The 21,033-nt window shown below is 40.4% G+C and overlaps 1 protein-coding gene and 1 non-coding gene across 2 annotated transcripts; one reads left to right on the forward strand and one right to left on the reverse strand.

Annotated features, from left to right (window-relative positions):
• Positions 1–795: 795 nt before the first annotated feature.
• LOC136468635 (uncharacterized) lies at positions 796–20,967 on the reverse strand. Its single transcript, XM_066467131.1, has 5 exons — positions 20,557–20,967; positions 7,398–7,411; positions 7,167–7,257; positions 6,803–6,975; positions 796–1,153 (listed from the first exon to the last, which is right to left on the reverse strand). The coding sequence occupies exons 1-5, from the start codon at positions 20,965–20,967 to the stop codon at positions 796–798; spliced, it is 1,047 nt and encodes a 348-aa protein (XP_066323228.1).
• On the forward strand, positions 3,297–3,403 carry LOC136478769 (small nucleolar RNA R71). The gene has a single exon (XR_010764479.1). It is a non-coding gene; the product is annotated as a small nucleolar RNA R71 (small nucleolar RNA).
• Positions 20,968–21,033: the final 66 nt, after the last annotated feature.

Here is a 21,033-nt window from a genome sequence, read left to right on the forward strand (position 1 = left end):
GGGTGATGCGTGGGTGCAATGGGAAAAGGCTGTGAACTGCTTGCGTCATTTCGGGTCATGCTCCGGGTTACCCTGCCATGTATAGAACTTCTGCGAGCTTCCTCTTGTGAAACAAGAGGGAAGGTTAGTGCAGGGGATGTATACAAACAAAGATCCAGGTTAGGTAACTGGATCTCGTTTGTATATCCTAGGAAGAAGAACACAATTTCCCCAGTAGCATTATGTTTTAGATGGTGTCCTTGTATCAAATAATGCTCATCAATGATAAGGCACGGAGTTGTTATATATTCCACTTCTTGATTTTCTAATGCACCAACACTATTGGCAATATGGGTGATAAGAGATGTGCATGATATTGAGGTTGAAAATGTTTTTTGTCATTTCTAACTAGTGTTTAAATATCTCTTGGACAGGAGCAATCTTAATTCTTCTAATCATAGCATAAAGTATTTTCATTTTAGTGTTATGAACAACTCGAATATCTTGCTTAGAGAATAAAGTCATTGCAATCCAACGGTGCATGAACCTTAGAGTGGGGTGTTGTATGTCCATGTTATGGGGTGAAAATTTTCCAACTACAACTTATCCTGAAATTTCATTCCAAAATTTGTGACAATTAAAACCTCTACAAGCATGATCTATGTCAATTAGGCATTTCCGACTAAAACCTATGTGTTGAGCAAGATCTCTCCAAGAGAAAAAATATTCTACTTCAAACAAGCGAAAAGTGATGCCATTATCGACTTCTTTTAGTGAACATAGAAATTGAATGGTTAAAAGACGAGAACCTTCTTCCTAAATAGGATTGATGTCTTCCCACCCAATGGTTTTCCAAATAGTGGTGAATTCATCATCCATACATATGGCTTGGAGAAGCACGGGGTTGTACAATGGCGTAGGCTCGAAGTTGCGGTCTTTGATGAGGCGGTAGGCCTCCATCTCCCGGCCTCTCTCCAAGTCAAGGTGGGGCTCGTTGTCTTCCTCCATCGATTGCTCTTGCACTTGTTCTTGTTCTTCCGTCGGCTCGATTTCTTCGTCTTCTCGCATCGGGCTTTCTTCATGCTCGGTGTAGCGTGAGCTTGAGCTTGCACGGGAATGCTTGGAGCTTGACCCTGTGACCTTTTTGATGGCATCAGCTATGGCCTTCCCAAACCTACCCATGGCAAAAACAATGAAACAACAAGTGAAAACTCGGGTGCGGTTAAGGGTTAGCACAAAAACAAATTGGTGAACCCATGAACTAGCTTGAGCTTGGAATTTTGCAGAGCTTTGTTACACTAGAATTTGTTGGAGAATGCTTGAAAGAAACTTGAGAGCAATTGAATGAGTGAGGAGTGAAAATGTGGGAGTGTGAGAGGGGTGGAGTGCTCCTCCCGGCCACCCTTGTATTTATAGGGGCCAAAACCAAGAGGGACGGGGAGTGGCAACGGCCACTAACCTGCTGTCCGAAGGACATAGCCAACGGTCAACTGTAGGGGCCGGTCGCTACCTGGGGTCAGCCACCCCTACGGTGGGCCCGCCTAGCCAGCCCTTTGTCAGGTAGCCTCCAACGGCTCTTTGCAGCCCGAGACTGTTGGGGCTTTGGTTTGCTTGAAATTGATTTTCCAACAAATTTTTATTTTTATTTTTTATTTTTTATACTTATTGCAAAAATTATAATCAGTAATGGTAAATTATTCTTATTCTGAAAATGATTTTTGTGAGATTTTTTGGAGATTTTTATTTTAACATAAAAATTCAAAAATTTAAAAAGTTTTTAGAGATGTTTAGTTTGAATATATATGTATATATATTTTAATAAAAGCATTTATTTATGTATAGAAGAATTTATTTATAGTTTTATTATTTTAAGATGTATTTCAATCCAAGCAAAAATTTAAGCAAATTATAAAAGATAACTACCAATTTACCTTTTGGCAAGGACTCACCTTTTAAGGTCAAATGAGTAGGACCCTTCTCCGTTCATTTCTTACTCGATGAGGATGCATCCGTGCTTGGAGAAGTAGACATGGATGCTACTCCTTTTACTTGCCATACCTGTTTAACCCTTTTAGGTGTTTGTCTCTTGGGTTGGCTTTTAACACATGTGTTCTTGTTATACCCATAAAATAGACATTTTATGTCTTGGTCTTTAATACAAAAGTTAACATACCCGGATCCCACATAGATAGTAGCATTAGTTGTGTTAAGAAATGGTCTCCCCAAGAGGAGAGGAATTCCTTCATTTCAGCCCATATCTAGAACAACGAAATCTATAGGGACATAGCTGTTTTGGACTTTTACCAAGATGTCCTTGGCTAGTCCCTCTGGAATTCAGGTAGATTGGTCCGCCATCTATAAGCGGAAATATGTAGTGGACAAAGGTCCCCCCAAAATTATATCATACACTACCTTTGACATGATGTTAATACTCGCCCCAAGGTCACAGAAAGCATTGTTAAAAGTGTGAGGGCCGATCGAGCATGTGATAGTCGGGCGACCAGGATCTTCTTTCTTTGCAATAAATGGTGGATCCAGGAAATAACCATAGTTTACCCGATGTGAAGGGTTAACAAACTTTATTGAGACCATTTTAATAGATTCACAAGAAGTTTCAAGTTGCCCTAGAATCTTGCCACTACTATCAACAGGAATTACAGCAGCTATTTGAGCTAGTTGTGTTTCTATCATTTTATTAAAGCTTAATTGGTTTTTGACTGCAGAAGTGAAACCTTCAATTTGAGAGTTTATATTTTCTAAGATTTTATCGTTTGACATTAATTTCTTTGTAATATTCTCATTTATTTTTTACTTGGCTTAATACTAGTTCTTTTAAAGAAGGCTGATTCAAATTGTAGTTTGAGTTATAGTTCGAATTACCTTGCCGGCGGGACTGGTTATTCCACCCGTTATTACCTGGTTGGCGAAACCCGTTGTTGATGAAGGCAACTTCTTTGTGGGTTTTAGGGCAATCGTTCCCCTGAATGGCCAACATTTACACAGACCTCACATGTCATATGTGAGTCCATGGCCTGGATGGTGCCCATCATGGCGTCTTTCTCTTGGGCCCGTTCCTCCTGTCTTTTCATCAGTAAATCTATTTTTATGAAAAGCATGTCCGTCTCCTTTATGGTATGCATTCCTTTTTGTGTTTTCCTTTCCTCCCCCAGCTTTGATTTGACACCATTTTATTAATGAGAGTCGTGGCTCCATCAACAGTGAGGGAAAGGAAGGTGCCTCCAGCAGCGGCGTCGAGGTGGCCCCTAGACATGGGTATTAATCCATCATAAAAATTCTAGAACACTAACCAGCTATCAATCCCATGGTGCGGGCATGCTTGGATGTAGTCATGTAGCCTTTCCCATGCCTTGGGAATGCTTTCCATGGAGCTTTGCTGGAAGTTTGAAATTCATCCCCTAAGGGCGTTGGTTTTGCCCATGGGGAATAACTTAGCGAGGAACGTCGTGGAACACTTGTCCCATGTTCTGATAGCTTCCTTTTCCTTCTAGAACCACTACTTTGCCTTCCCCAAAAGGGAGAAGGGAAACAAGCAGAGCCTGATGCTCTTAGGTGTGACATCTTTGATGACGATGGTGTCGCACAATTCGAGGAAGTGTTGGAGATGCACGTTTGCGTCCTCACTTGGCAAACCATGGAATTGGTTTGCCTACACCATCGTGATGAGGTTGGTATGAAGCTCAAAGCTCCCATCACCGATGTTGACAGTTGGCCCAACTAGTATTTTGGCAATAGCGGGGGTCGAATAGTCACGGAGATACTTCTAGGCCATAGTGCTAGTAGCGGATGGTGCTGGGGTGACTGGTTTGACTGACGGTAAAAAGTAGAAGAAGCGGTACGAGACCGTTTCTTCCTTAGGAGTGCCTTTGGATTTTGGATGTAGTTGTTCGGCAGGTCAAAACCGATCATACACAATCATGTTTTCATCCACTGGCTACCTTACATGCATATTATCATGATCATGTCCTACTAGACTCTTTAATCAATATGCCTTCCCTAACAACGGCGCTAGAAATGTTTGTTGGCATTTCTTAGCGACATCACTAGTAATGGAGTTCATCCTCGGCAACAGCGCCAGAAATGTTTGTTGGCATTTCTAAACGCAATCACCAAGTACAGAGTTAGAACCCATCCTTAGTAATAGCGCTAGAAATGCTTTGTTGGTATTTCCCAGTGTCTTCACTAATAATTTAGCAATGGCACTAAGTAATAGCCTTAATAGTTCCTTAACAATTTTAGATATTTATCCACAAGCACACGGAGCTATCATTGTAGTATTTCACCCAGAAGTATTCAGGGTATCGTTATTTATATTTTCCCAAAGGATGGCATTGATTAAGAGACTAGTACGGATATGAACTTGAATAATGATGCTTGCAATTACACCAATTGTTTATAGCAGGGGTAAGAATGATATGATCAAGATAGTGGACACACACATTTAGCATTCCTCAAAGGACAAAATAGAAAAGAAAGGATAAAATAATAATCCTAAGTTGAGCAGGCATTGATCTAATATAGTCGTACATAGATTATTGAATAATCATACAAGTTACATAATTAGTCCTAGAGCTTAGTGTAAAGCAAGTCAGGAGGCCACCGAGTACTGGTCTACCAGCAACCTCATGTGACAATTTAGACTCCTACACCCCAGTCGAACGTGGGGGAATACAAGGGACGGACAGGGCTATTACCACCTACCGCCTACACCGTGGAAAGGGACAATGCATTCACCTGTTCCTCCATACCCAAGCACCACGCTTGCATATACAGAAACTACCCAAATCCCCCGAGTCCCTGACCCTATGGATCAATAGGTAAAGAACTTGGGCGGACCTGACAGCACGATGAACCACCACCTCAACTTTACTCTAGTTCTATTTATATAATTTACATGATTGGTTAAGCATAAAGTTAAGTGTGCTACTCTCATGACACATACACTTTGCACTAGTTCATATATCATGATCATAACACAATAACCATACTCTAGTTCATAAGCATGACTATAAATGTAATGTGAGAGCATAGCTTTGGATGAACTCATAATTCTATTCATACCCAAAGGTCTCTTCTTCCAAGGAGCCAAGCTCTCCAAGGTAGCTATGCCTTGCTCTAAAACAACTAAGAAAGTAAAGCTACTACTAAAGAATGGAGTGGGTGAGAGGCAGTGCTCAAGCGGTGTGTGTGTTATGAGAGGGGGTACCCCCTTATTTATACATGGAAGTATGGCGGTGCTCTGGCTATATTTGGTGCGGAATCCCAGGATGCACCGATATAGCATGAAGCCATGCTACTGCCATTCGAAGGAGAGGTGGAGAGGAGCCAGTAGGGGGCGGCCGCCCCCCTAGGACCGGCCACCCCTTGACTATGCTGCCTCACCACTGCCTTCGCATGGCAGGCCATGGGCTGACCATGGAGCCTTGCTCTGTGGGTTTTTGCCCAATTGGACTTGGTTTTGGGGGGCGTCTCCTTTGATCCTTTTGCGCAAATTAGCGTCAGAAAGCGCCTTTTGATAATTTCTTTCATGTATTTGTGTTTATGACCTACAAAATAATGTTCTCCAAATACATATGGAACTTGGTTAGTAGTAAAAGCATATGTGATCAAGTTTGCTAATTTCTCTTCGTTTTGTTGCTTAATTGGCGATCGGATTTGATCGGTAAAGACCACCAATAGTGCCCTCTCAGAGGATAAGATAATCAGAAGGAAGATTGGTCAAAATGCATGCATGGTGAGGATTGCTTAGTGTAGATGTTCATCGAGGGGAACGACGGAGGTCGTCACTTCTTCAAATGCCCACGAGCATGGGTAAGTGCTAGTACTATTCGTTTGTTAAATATGTTTTTGAATACCCTTACAACTCATAGGACATACTTATTGCAGTCTTCCGAGTTCAAAGAAAACTATGGGTTCTCTAGGTGGGTCGATCCTTGACCAATTTATCTGCATTATTAGTACATCTACTACCTGTAGGACCGTATCTTCGATCTAGAAAGGGAAGTTAGCAACGGTTACAAGGAAGACGAAGATGAAGACACCAACAACAACAATGGTGTAGGTTCACAGGAGGCACTCTACAATGATCCATATTGGACCTGCCCTAATCATAAGAACAAGGGGCCTCTACCACCACCCCCGCCACCACCACCACCAACAATGGGAAGCTACTGTGGAGAAGGTGCAACACAATTTGTGATGTGGCCACACTACTATGATGAACCTATGTATCCTTGTTTGGTATATGTTCTCACATGCCATTTCATGTGCTTGTTGTTCGCTTCAATCACCTAAGGCATGTTAGGTTTAGTCGAGGACCTCTGTACTCTAGTTTGGCACATATTCTCACATGCCATTTCATGTGTTGTACGTGTTGAATTATGTAATGCACTAGTTCATTATGTTTTATTTGCAGTTCGTGAACTCGTTTCACTACCTACGCAATATTAAACTAAATATTATGACCACAAATAATGAAAACAACAAAACAATGAAAAGTGCAATACTAGGGCACATTAAACAACACAATGAAAATACAAGTACATGCTGACAAACTAAACAACGCAGTAAATAGCATTAGTACGTCCATAATTAAAGTGCAGTACATGACAACACAATGAATAGTCCAAGACTAGACAACATTGTTCATGAATAAACCATACAATTAGCAAGTCATGGAGACTACTGAGTGCAATGAGGCCACTTTCCCTTCCTCAGGGCATCGAGATTCTCCTCCATCACTGCTTTCGCTCGGCGTACACGCTCAAGCTTCTTCTCTCTCTCCTCCCTATACGCAGCAACATGCCTCATTTCCTTCTCTTCCTTGTGCTCCTTTTCTACAGCCACCTCTTTGCATCTCCTCTTGATCAATTCCTTGTCCTCTGCCTCCCACCATAAGAGTTTTTGCATCCACTCCTTGTCTTCCAGCTTGATCTCAGTATCGATCCACTGCTCAAAATCATAGAGTGGTGGAGGGGACTGCAATACATTCAAATATTACACACCAAATAAACTATGCATGACTTTATATGACACAAAATAATTATTACACAACATCTTTTTCCCACCATCTTGTTAATGCGGCGCTGACGAAGTGTAGGCTCAAAGGCAAAATTAGCACACATCCAATACCTCTGCCTATATGTGTCCTCTTGATCGAACTTCGCTACCTTGCAAGGATCACCACAAAAGCACATGGGCACTGGAACACCACTAGGCAGAGGCAATGGGTCGAAGGCATTTCCGATCATCTGGCCATAACTACAAATGAACCAATTTCGTTATAAGAACCTAAAGCAATGACCATTAAACCCTAAACGTAGGGTTTTCCATTTGTTGCACATAAATGAACCAATAATATAACACGATTGACAGAGATTACCTTAGTTTACTAGATTTACCATGCCTTAGCATCCTTCCATTACATAATACAAAAAAATAATAATCACTTCAAACAATAAGTACTAACGTATTTAGGGTTGCAAAATACACATAATATATACCAAACCAATGCATACAAAATGAGGAGGGGAGAGAACATACCTTGCTCTTGAAGAACTATGGATCAAATCCAACTTTACAAGGTCAAATTGCTCGATTCAAGAGATTAGGGGGAAGGGGGAGAGTAAAACCCCAAGAACAAGGAGGAAGATATGAAAGGAGACTCAGCTAGGGAAACCTTGGCGTTGGTTTTGAATACATGGTCGGCACCGAGATCCAAGGCTCCGAGGTCAGCATCGAGATCCATGGCTCTGAGGTCGGTGCCAAGCTCCATGGCTCCGAGCTCGGCGCCACAGACCTTGGCTCCAACCTCGGCGCCAAGATCTATGGCTCCAAGGTGCCTGCCACGTCAGCACCGTAGCTAGGCACCTCAGCGCCATAGGTAGTAGCATCGAGAAGTGTTACCTTGGAGCCATATGTTTTGGCACCGACCCCTAGGGTCCAAAGATCAGTTTACATCACCCAGGGGGGGCAAACATAAATTTTCTTAAAAAAGGGCTAAATTGAAAAAAATAGGACTGCAGGTCGCTGTCCACCAGCCACCGGCGCCATTGCAAACATGTGCAACACTAGATCTACTTTTGAAACACCTAGATGAAAACATTTGCAATATACGTCTGAAACAGATGAAACACTTGAAACATGCGTGTACATCGATAGCAATATATGTAACATGTATATCTACTTTTGCAATATTCAGATGAAATACTTGCAATATAAGTTTGAAACATCTTACAATATAAGTTTGAAACATTTGAAACACCTAAAACATATGCTCAAAACATGCGGTATATCCATAAAAATATATGCAACATCTAGATGAAACACTTGAAACATACGTTTAAAATGTCTAAAACACCTGAAAACATACGATTGCAGCATGCGTATATTGTCATTGTAACATATGTAACATCTCAGATATACTTTTGTGACATCCAGATGAAACACTTGAATAGGGTGTAAACAGGGAAACTATAGTAGGGTTTGGCATGTTAGAGTCAGCATCCCAGGATGAGGCAGAGTATGAGTGTATATGACCATAAAAAGACAAGGCAGAGTTCTTGGACTTTTAGGGGCATGGTCAATAGAAGGATGTCAAAGATTTTGGAAAAATAGAATGCTATGAAAGTTTAGGTTTTATGTGGCTAGCTAATAGCTATACAAGATACTAGGTTACAAGCTGGGGTGAATTTGAAAAATAGAAAATGGTAAGGAAGCAAAAATTGTTGTCTTTGTGAGGTAAATGAAACTACCGATCACATCTTCTTTAATTGCATCTTAGCTAAAATAATTTGGACTTGCTTTAAGGAAGCATTAGGGTGAGACAAATTACCTAAGAACATACAAGAGGTTTTTGACTTCCGGATACCTTTATAGTGTAGAAACTACCATATAAATTAAGCTCTCCATGTTCTTGATTATAATGTGGAGCATTTGGAATGCCCAAAAAGGGATTGGAAAGGCTTTTCTAGGGTCTTCCAATGAGTTTTTCCACAATGATGTTCTTCCTGCAAAAATGGAATATTCTATTGAGGGAGGGAGATGTCAAGTACATAGACAACAAAATCAAGACCATAAAGTACATAGAAGGACCTAAAAGTGAATACTACGGAATCATTTTTAGCGATGCCACCCTTTTCTATCAGAGGTAGTTCAACTAGCACGCCGTCTCTAACCGCGTCGGTGAGCACTGTAGCTCCATGACTACTTTTGAAGATACATCTTCATGGGTGGTTCTATTAAGAAAACCACCTCTGATAGACGTCTATTTTTCGGGGCGGTTATGTTAAGAGAACCGCCTCTGAAAATGGATCTTTAGAGGCAGTCCTCTTTACAAAACCATCTCTAAAAGTGATCTATTTTCAAAGATGGTTCATTAAGAGAACCATCCCTACAAATGTATTAATAGAGGTGGTTCTCTTTAGTCAACCACCCCTAAAAATGGCTCCCCCTAATTACCCCTTCTTCCTCCTCGGAACAGTATGCATGCTGAGCACCATTATCTCACTTGGAGGGCAAGAAATGGCAAAAATAGAGGGGGGAGGTTTTGCCCTTTGAACCTTCAAAGGAGTTGGGTTTGAGAGGTGAGATAGTGTCATACCTAAACTCTTTTCAAACTTTTCATGTTCATTTCTTTCACTTAGAGATCTAGAGAGAGACATGCATGATGTTAGATTTTTTTATTTTTCCTAGCAATTTAGACTAATTTTGCCCAACTTACTTTGGCTCACATGAACTCTAGTTAATTTCTATATTTACTTTATCATTTTTTAAGTTTTAGGTCTAGAATAATGTAATATTTGTATAGAAAAATAGACATCAATTGCTTCAACATTTATATGCGAATAATACCTTCATGCAAATATAACTTTTATTTTTGAAGGGCACATATGTACAGGTCATGGATGTACATGAAAAGAAGACATGAAGCTTCCTACATACAAGATGTGAATGGTTTTATTGAAGCAGCTAAAAGGAACGCTTTGATTAAGCAGACAAAGGATATATATTGTCCCTATGTTGACTGTCAGAACCGTATAGTATGCCGAGATCCAAATACGATAAGATCACACTTGGTAAGAAGGGGTTTCATGGAGAACTACAAGATTTGGGATCATCAAGGTGAGAGATGTACAGAAGTAGGCAACATGGAAGGTACAAATCCACCAAAAGTAAGGGAAGATGATGATGCCATCGTGTCATGATGCATGATGGTCCAAGAGATGATGCTGCAGGTGGTGGTGGTGGCGAAGGCTGTGGTGGGGAGGATGATGGCGAAGACAATGAAGAAGATGAAGAAGAAGAAGACTTCCTAGACGACATGTTGCGCCACGTGGAACAAGAATTACTATTGAAAGGGCTAGATAACTTAGAGATGGTGTAGAAGGCAAGGGAAGAACATTTGTACCCGAAGGAAAAGGGTTGTGAGAAAAGGTGGTCATTGCTACGTTTTGTGCTAGACATACTAATCTTGAAGGCTAAGTATGGCTGGTCCGATAGGAGCTTCAATGACCTATTGACTTTGTTGGCTGTTGTGTTTCCTAAGCCAAACTTTGTGCCTACCAACACGTATCAAGCGAAGAAGCTAATCAGTCCACTGATGATGGGTGTGGAACGAATACAAGCGTGTCCAAACCATTGTATCCTTTATTGTGTGGTGTTCAAAGGCCTAACGAAGTATCCAAACTATGGTGCTAGTCGATACAAAGTAAATGAAGATTGCAGTGAGGTACTAACAATAGGAAAAAGAGAAAGAAGGGCAGAAAGAAAAATGATGCTTCTCAGAACATTGAAGAGGAAAACAACACCTTAGCAGTAGATGATACTAACCAAAGAAGAATTCCTGCATTGGTTATGTGGTATCTATCACCGATTGATCGCTTAAGGCATTTGTTCTCAAACCCAAGGGGCTTAGAGCTCATGCGATGGTGGGCTTCGAATGAATGCAAGAAAGACGATAGCGTGCTACGTTACCCATCTGACGCACAATAGTGGAACGACTTCAATGCCAAGTACCAAGAATTTCATGAAGATCTAAGAAACATTAGGTTTGCTTTGAGCATTGATGGAATGAATCCTTTTGGTGACAGGACCAGCACACACAGCACATGGATAGTGATCCTATCAATCTACAACCTCCCTCTATGGTTGTGTTAGAAGAGGAAGTATTTATTGCTGATCATTATAATTTTAGGGCCCAAAGCACTAGGTATCGACATTGATATTTTTCTCGAGCCGTTGATGCAAGAAATGGAGACACTATGGAAGCATGGAGTGAAATGTGGGATGAGCTTGTGAAGAGTACCTTCACATGCAAAGCCATCACTTTTGTTACCATCACTGACTATCTAGGATAGTTTTCCCTTTTAGGACAGATCAAAGGATTCATGGGATGCTCAGAATGCTTGATTGACACTGTAGCTCAGTTCCTCGAGGGATCCCAAAAGGTAGTGTACATGCATCACCGCTGCTTCTTAGTGGAAGGACACAGGTACCGAAGCAAGAGGATGATGACATACTTCATTGGTAGTACTATTGAGGCAGGGCATACGCTAGAGAGGTGGGACGGGCATTACGTGTATAACATGGTGAAGAACATCAAAGTCGCCTATGGTAAAAAGAAAAAGGATGGAAAGATCAATAAGAGAGATATGCCTCCGATTGATGGTGTTCCATTCAAGAAGATGTCAATCTTCTTCAAGTACCTGCCTTATTGGCCGGACTTGGCCATGCGCCATTCCATCGATGGCATGCACATCAAAAAGAATGTGTTTGAGAGCGTCATTAGAATATTGATGGACATTAAGGCAAAGACAAAGGATGGACTAAAGTCATGGTAGGACCTAGTACATTTGGTATAGACCAGAGCTTCACCCAAAAGACATGGGGAACAGAAGACACTACCTTCCTACACCCAGCTACAACCTAACAAATGATGAGAAAAAAGCAATCTGCCTAAGCCTAAGGGGCTTGAAAGTGCCGATAGGTTTCTCCTCTAGCATCAAGAGACTAGTCTCGATGAAAGACCTGATGTTAACCGGTTTCAATGCTCATGATTGCCATATGATGTTGACATGTTTCCTTCCTATTGCTATTAGAGCTATAAAGCCCATATATGTGAGGATGGTCATCACCCGGATGTGCTACTTCTTCAACCAAATTACGTGGAAGGAGATCCATGAGGACGAATTAGGTGACTTAAAGCATTTCATGGCGGAGACTATGGGCCAAATTGAGCAGTGCTTCCCACCATCATTTTTTGATATAATGCCACACCTCATGATGCACATGGTTGACCAGGTTAGGTAGCTCGGGCCTATGTACTTGAATGAGATGTGGCCATATGAGAGATTCATGTCTATTCTAAACTGCTATGTACACAATTGTGCTCACCCTGAGGGATCCATGATAGAGAGATATTGTGCTATAGAAGTCATCGAGGCTTGTCAAGATTACTTGCGGGAAAAGGATAAACATGCACTTAGTTTGCCTATAACTCATCATAAAGGTAGGTTGGTGGGGAAAGGCAGCAAGGGTAGGAAAATATTCATCGACAAGGAATACACTCAAGTGGAAGAAGCACACTCCTGTGTGTTGCAATACCTATCGGTGATGGAGCCATTTATCAAAAAAACACATTGCACTCATAAGAGCATAAAATCCAGGGTGCTCGAAGCAATGGATTGTTCATGAGCAAAAGCATCTATTTGGCAAGTGTCTTGGGGAACAAGACTTACCGGAAGGGGAACCTTATAGAGGTTGGCTTAGGAGCCATCATCCTTGGTCACATCTTGGCAGGCATATGATGTAAATGGATACACATTCTACACCAAAGCAAAGGACCAAAAGACGGTGACTCAAAACAGCGGGGTTCGTATTGAAAATGTCGATGCATTTGGGGAAGTTCACACACACTATGGTTTCATAGAGGACATGTGGGAATTGGACTATGGACCAGATATACATATCACCATGTTTCGATGCCAATGGGTCAAATAGTCGGGTGGCATTGAGGTCAAGAAATTTGGACTCACACGTGTCAACCTCGACAATGTAGGTTACAAGGATCACACGTGGGTGCCTGCTACTCATGTGGCATAGGTCCTGCATTATACTAATCCCAAGAATTCAAAGAGGCATGTTGTTATATCTAGGAAACAAAGGATCCTAGGAGTAGACGGCGTTGAGGATTTGGAGGAGCATAATCAGTACTGCAAAATGCAACTATTCATAGACCTACCAAACAAGATCAAGCTTGTAGAAGCACAAGTGGAAAAAATCAAATGTCATTCCATACCTATGCACTGATATGGAATGCAGAGTTGTAACAACTTAATTATTCATTTATGTCTAGAACATTTGTAATAATATTAAGACCACATGCCACATTGATGAACCGATAATTTTATATCTATATTTTACTATGGTAGGGGCGGCCATGTGAAGGGTAAAGAAAATAGGAGCCGTAGCATGGTCCAGCCACCACTTAAATACAAATGCCAGAGAAAGTGGTCAACTACTTAAATTTTAAAAATGGAGCTGAAGGACAGTCCAGCCATAGTAGAAACACAAAGGCCAGACAATACTATTTGGCCGGACAATCATTTTCAGCAGTGGTTGTTATAGGAAACCGCCTCTAAAAATGTTTGGCTCGCTTGTTCGCACGTGAACATTTTCAGGGGAGGTTTCCTTTAAATAATCGCCTCTGTTGCTATTTTAGGGGTGGTTGTCTTTACATAATTGTCTCTAATGTATTCTGGAAGTTATCCACGCGTTACACATGCTCGGTAACTTCTCTTCTTTACTCTCTACGTGCACATGGTTACTCTTTCTGACAAGAGCGACGCTTTGCCGGTCATCTCGTGGAGACCAAGAGCGACGCTTTGCCGGCATCTAAGGAGGCAGCACAGGCGACGTGGACTCCTCTTTCCCTTTCCCTGATCTGGTAAGTGACTGCTCTTTCCTAATCTAGATTATTACCATCAAGTTAAGACATGAATGGTATTATTTTTCACTGATTTCATGTATTCATCTTGGACAAAATCATGCACGTGCATAGGGTATGATAGTGTAACTAGCACATGACAAATCATGCGCGTGCACAGTTTAGGACAAAATAAATAATATTTTAAAAAAATGTTTTGTATTATGGGATGGCCGGAGTAGGACAAGAATATATTATATTTTTAAAAAAATAATAGAGGAGGTTATTATTTTGTGTTAACATAAATTTAGGAGAAGAGACGGTCGGACAACTGCCTCCCCCGGATCTCGGCTTCATATATGACAATGGATTCGAACCAATCTTGTCGTATGCAGAGCACCCATATCCAAGCATAGTAAGGAACATGGTTTCAGTAAAATAATATGTTTTAAAGACACCTACGCATATATCTTTTTCCTAATATATATGATTCTTAAATTTATTATAGATAATTCAACCACTCCAATGGTTCGAACAGACGCTCTCAAAGTTTGGTGTTGATGAGATCAATGTTGAGAGAATCCCTACTATACAGGGTGGCTGCCAATGTCGAATTACCTTTTTAATCGAAGCTAGGCAGGGTGACTAAGGTGAGCTTGTACATATCAGTGAGACGGGCCCACGCCAACCCTACCAGGTTATGGCAGAAAAATATGCTGTGCTCAACTATTTAAGGGCGCTTGGGAATGTTGGGTACAATATTCCTTCATTCTCCTCCATCATGATAAGAGCTTTGGATGAGGGTGTCAGACATGACATGGCAGGTCTTTGTGCAACGGTTGCTCAACACAACCAATTTGATGTGGTAAGCTCAAAGTGAATCTCATAGCTCATACCTATATTTATTGGTATGTCTATATGCATAGTTCTCATATCTATTTTTTCAACACTTACAGGTTGAGGAGTATGATTTAACCTTTGCAACTTGTAGCTTTGAAGCAACTCTAAACCAAGCAATGCCTCAATTGGGTCTTTATGAGTGGGAATTTGTTGGGCCAATAGCCACTACACATGGAATCCAGGAACGTGTGCGTGTGACAAATTTATCAGCATCTCCATGAACTTTGCTAACAGTCGTTAGTAGACCTTGTGCTCGATCTTGTGAAGCACGAGAGAGTGCACTAGTGAATACGCTGCTCTACATGACACTCATGACAAAGGTTAGTACTTAGGTTTCATCAATTAGCCAAAACCAAACTAGAGCTTTCAATCTCCCCCTTTTTGGTAATTGATGACAACCTTTTCACAAAGATATTCAATAAAATCTTTTTGGATTCATGTTGCTTGCCCAAGTAGTTTACCATGTGTAAAGGATATGGACAAGTTTCATAAACCCAAAATTGGTAGCATTAGCTCCCCTTACATATGTGCTAAGAGTTTGGATTTTAAAGCTGGCACATATGCATGGAATTGAGTTGTGGGAGAGTGATATCTACCAAATGATGCTAAGGTGTAAAGAATGGACCTTTGAAGCATGATACCAATCAGAGTAGCCATTTGAACACCATCCTTAGCACCATGATTTTCTAGATATCACTTGAAAAGCAAAGACAAACTAGATACCTCATGAGATCAATATTAGAAGCAAGGTTCTAGTACCACTTATATAAGATCAAGTTATATCTAGCTATCCTATGCATGCTAGTTTTTCATTTCATCAATCATTTTCTACAATCTAGCATACACCACACAAGCATGGATATGGAATTTAAAAACTTGTGCCATGCAAGCAAACATATGTAATGCACATACAAATGCAACATACAAGTTTATTAGCTTGCTCCCCCTACTTGTGTGCTTTAAGTTTTAACTTATCCCCTTCCTTTCATCTATCTTACTATCTTTGGTCTCTCTCCTCCTTATGCTTATCTTTAACTTTACTTGTGTGTCTCAAGTTTTAACTTATCCCCTTTCTTTCATCTATCCTACTATCTTTGGTTTCTCTCCTCCTTATGCTTATCTTTAACCTCTCCCCGTTTGTCATTAATGACCACAAAAGTTGAGACTAAATTTTAGATAGGTTGTGTGAAACCATGATAAGTGAGGATCATTCTCCCAATTTGGATCAATCTAGATCACTTGCAAAAGACATTTAACTTGGTTTGATCCAAGGACAAGCTTCTTCACACCTCCAAATAAGGGTTATCTTGTATCATGTTGAATTAAACACTTATAGCTCATTTTCTAGATTAAACACTAGGTTCACAAGCCCACAACCATGTCATATGCTACCACTAGATCATTTCAAGCATACAAACAATAGTGGTACCATACAAGTATCAAATCCATTTGATTTTCATGAATGAGCCTAAGACATGCGAGGAATGACTAGATGCACTAAACAAGTCCTTAGCAATGGATGAATGACATGTCAATCAATTTTATATTGCTTTGCTCGAAGGAGAGGCATGTCATATAATGGGGGCGCATCAACACATATTTGAGAAGTCAAGTATGTTCAATTCATTCCTTAGCTTGCAAAACCTCTTCTTTTCAAGTGGCTTGGTGAATATATCAGCAAGTTGATCTTCGGTGTCCACGCTCTCAATGCAAATGTCCCTTTTTTGTTGGTAGTCTCTTATGAAATGATGGTGGACATCTATGTGCTTTGTTCTTGAATGTTAAACCAGGTTGTTGATGAGCTTCATGACACTCTCATTGTCACAAAGCAATGGCACTTGTTTGAATTTGATTCCAAAGTCACTCAAAGTAGCCTTCATCCAAAGTAATTGAACACAACAACTACCGGCCAAAATGTACTCCGCTTTGGCGGTTGAAAGTGCTACACTATTTTACTTCTTTGATGACCAAGACATAAGTGATCTTCCCAATAGTTGACATGTGTCCAATGTGCTCTTTCTCTCAACTTTGCATCCCGCATAGTCGAAGTTCGAATATCCAATCAACTCAAATCTTGCTCCTTTGGGATACCATAATCCAACATTTTGTGTATGCTTCAAGTATCTCAATATTCTCTTTGTTGCTTTCAAATGACTCTCTTGGTGAGGCTTAAAATCTAGCACACATGCATACACTAAACATTGCATCTGGTTTTGATGCGGTCATATAGAGTAGGCTTCCAATAATAGACCCATACATGTTTTGATCCACCGTGTTGCCACTAGCATCACTATCCAAGCTTCCATTTGTCCCCATTGGTGTACTAATAGCTTTGCTTTCATCCATGCCAAACATCTTGAGCATGTTTTTAATGTACTTGCCTTGACTCACAAATGTGCCATTCTTCATTTGCTGGATTTGAAGACCAAGGAAGTAACTAAGTTCTCTAATCATGGACATCTCAAACTCACTTGCCATCATCTTACCGAACTCCTCACAAAAATCTTGATTGGTTGATCCAAATATGATATCATCAATATAGATTTGCAGCACAGACAAGTCATTGCCTAGCTTCTTGGTGAAGAGAGTGGTGTCAACCTTTCTCATCTTAAATCTCTTAGAGAGTAGGAAATCCCTCAATCTCTCATACTATGCTCTAGGTGCTTGCTTCAATCCATACAAAGCCTTTCTCAACTTGTAGACATGGCTGGGTTTCCTCTCATCTGCAAAACTAGGAGGTTGCTCAACATACACAAACTTATTTATGTACCCATTTAGAAATGCACTCTTTACATCCATTTTGTACAACTTGATGTTGTGGGCACAAGCATAGGCTAACAAGATCCTAAATGCTTCTAATCTTGCAACCGGAGCATATGTTTCTCCAAAGTCAAGACCTTTAACTTGAGTGTAACCTTGAGCCACTAATCTTGCTTTATTCCTTACAACTATCTCATCTTGATCTTGCTTGTTGTGAAAGACCCACTTGGTTCCAATTATATTATGATCCTTAGGCCTCTCAACTAACTCCCATACTTGATTTCTTGTGAAGTTGTTTAGCTCTTCATGCATAGCATTTACCCAATCAACATCCTTCAAAGCTTCATCTATCTTTTTTGGTTCAATGGATGACACAAATGAGAAATGTTCACAAAATGATGTCAATCTTGATCTTGTTTGCACACCTCTTGATATATCATCAATTATAGAATCCAAAGGGTGATCTCTTGCAATATTTGTTGGTTGGAGCACTTGCACTTGATTGCTTGTATTTGGTTGATCATTTGGTTGAGATGATGTACTAGCCACTTGTTGTTGATCTTGCACTTTTTCTTCACTAGCACTCGCTTGAACATGATCATGAGAACCACTAGCTTACACTTTTGAGTTATTGAACACTTGAGTCTTGTCATCTTCAACATCAATCACCTCTCTAGGTCTTATGTCACCAATGTCCATATTCTTCATTGCATTGACTAATTGAGTACCTCTCACATCATCTACATTCTCATCTTCCTCTTAGGACCCATTGGTTTCATCAAATTCCACATCATGAACGTTCTCAAGAGTACCACTTTCCAAATTCCAACCTCTATAAGCCTTGCTAGTAGTGGAGTAACCCAGCAAGAAACCTTCATTATATTTCTTCTCAAACTTGCTCAATCTTGTGCCTTTCTTCAATATATAGCATTTGTTACCAAAAACCCAAAAATATACAATGTTGGGTTTTCTTCCATTCAAGAGCTCATATGGTGTCTTCTCCATCATGGGATGAAAATAGAGTCGGTTGCTATAGTAGCAAGCCATGTTGATTGCATCGGCCCAAAATGAATGACTCACATTGTACTCACTCAACATTGATCTTGCTATGTCAATCAAGGTTCTATTCTTCCTCTCGACTAGGTCATTTGATTGAGGATTGTACTTGGCCAAGAATTGATGCCTAATTCTAAACTCATCAATTCTTGTATTCTTGAACTCGCTTCTATTTTCACTTCTCACTTTCTTGATGGTTGTTTCAAACTCATGGTGAATTCTCTTGATGAATGTCTTGAAGATTACAAACACATCACTCTTGTCAACAAGAAAGAACACCCATGTATATCTAGTGAAATCATCCACAATCACAAATCCATATTTGTTTCCACCAATGCTAGTGTATGTGGTTGGTCCAAATAAATCCATGTGCAACAACTCAAATGCCTTAGATGTACTCATCATGCTCTTCTTAGGATGTGTGTTGCCAACTTGCTTTCTGGCTTGACATGCACTACAAAGCTTATCCTTCTCAAATGTGACATCTTTCAAGCCCTAACTAGTTCATGCTTAATCAACTTGTTCAATTGTTTTATTCCAATATGATCAAGCCTTCTATGCCATAACCAACCCATGCTAGACTTAGTGAGCAAATGTGTTGACAATTGGGCTTCTCTAGCATTGAAATCAACCAAGTATAGATTCTCATATCTAAAATTTTTGAATATCAAGTTAGAGCCATCTACACTCATGATCTCTGCATCATCAACTCCAAATATGCACTTGAAACCAAGATCACACAATTGAGCTACTGACAAGAGGTTGAAGTTCAAGCTCTCTATTAGTAGCACATTAGAAATGCTCAAGTCATTGGATATTGCAATCTTACCAAGACCTTTGACCTTGCCTTTGTCGTTGTCACCAAATGTGATACTATCAATCCCATTGCTATCATTTTCATTGATTGAATTGAACATTCTTGAATCACCGGTCATGTGTTGTGTGCACCCACTATCAAGCACCCAATGCCTTCCTCCAGCTTTATAATTGACCTATAAAAGAAGATCAATTCTTTTTAGGTATCTAAACTTACTTGGGTCCTTAAAGGTTAGTTATCAAGGTCTTTGGTACCCAAATGGCCTTCTTCTTTGGACCTACAATTGGTGTACCAATGAACTTAGCCTTTACACCATTGGCACCCTTAATAAGCATGTAACAAGAATCAAATCTAATTGAGGATATATTAAATTGCTTGTTCTTGTTAGTCTTGCAATATTGCTCTATATGCCCAACTTGCTTGCATCTATTACAAAACCAACCATTGCCCTTCACAAAACTAGTTTTGGAAGTGACAAAGGTTGCCTTGCCTTTCTTAGGGTATAGCCTAATCCCTCTTTGTTGAGAGAAAACCTTTGGCTACCCAAGCACTTTAGCAAATGGGCATCTCCACCATAGGCATTGCCTAAGGCACGAGTGAGCTTATTCACTTCCTTCTTGAAGGTCTCATTTTCCACCATTAGTGATGCATCACAAGTGAAACCATCACTCAAAGGTGAAGTAGAAGTGGTAGTGCTACAATAAGGGTTAGTGGGAGCAACAATAATGGGTTTATAAAAAGATTCATCAAGAATATCACATGTTAGACCCACATCATAAGGCACAATCACTTGCTCCTTCTTGGCTTCCTCCTCCTTGACTTGCTTAAGAAGAGAGGAGTGAGCCTTTTCAAGCTTAGAGTGAGCTTTGCCAAGAATCTCATGGTCTTCCTTTAGACTCTCATGAGAGGCATTGAGCTCATCAAAGGATTGCTCAAGAGATTTGATCTTCTTAAGCAATTCTTCGCACTCCTTTCTCTTCATCTCAAAGCAAGTGTGCACATGCTCACACATGTCCATGAGCTAATCCTTGGTGTACTCCTCCTCATCATCACTCCTACAATCATCACTTTCACAATCATCATCGCTCACATCATATTTTACCTTGGTAGGCTTTGCCATAAGGCATGTCAAAGGAGTGTCGAAGATGGAAGGCTTGTTGTTGATGGCGATGCTTGCTAGTACTTTCTTGATAGATTTGTTGCCATCATCACTAGAGTCATCACTATCTGAAGACCCATCACTATCCCATGTTACCACATAGCATCCACCTTTCTTTTTCTTTTGGAAGGTCATCTTCTTCTCCTTCTTTTCTTTCTTCTCCTTCTTATTCTTCTTTTTTTCATCCTCATCATTATCACTATTGTAGGGACAATCCATTACAACATGATCCGAGCTCTTACACTTGCAGCATCTTCTCACATACTCTTTGCTCTTGTTGTTGTCTCTTCTGTTTCTTGCACCATAGCCCTTTTTCTTCATGAATCTTCCTAACTTGCATACAAAGAGAGCCATGGCTTAATCATCAATGTCACTAGCATCTTCATCATCACTTGATTCTTCTTTCTTAGACTTGCCCTT

This window comes from Miscanthus floridulus, chromosome 8 (genome assembly GCF_019320115.1).
Source record: "Miscanthus floridulus cultivar M001 chromosome 8, ASM1932011v1, whole genome shotgun sequence".
In the NCBI taxonomy this organism is placed as follows: Eukaryota; Viridiplantae; Streptophyta; class Magnoliopsida; order Poales; family Poaceae; genus Miscanthus; species Miscanthus floridulus.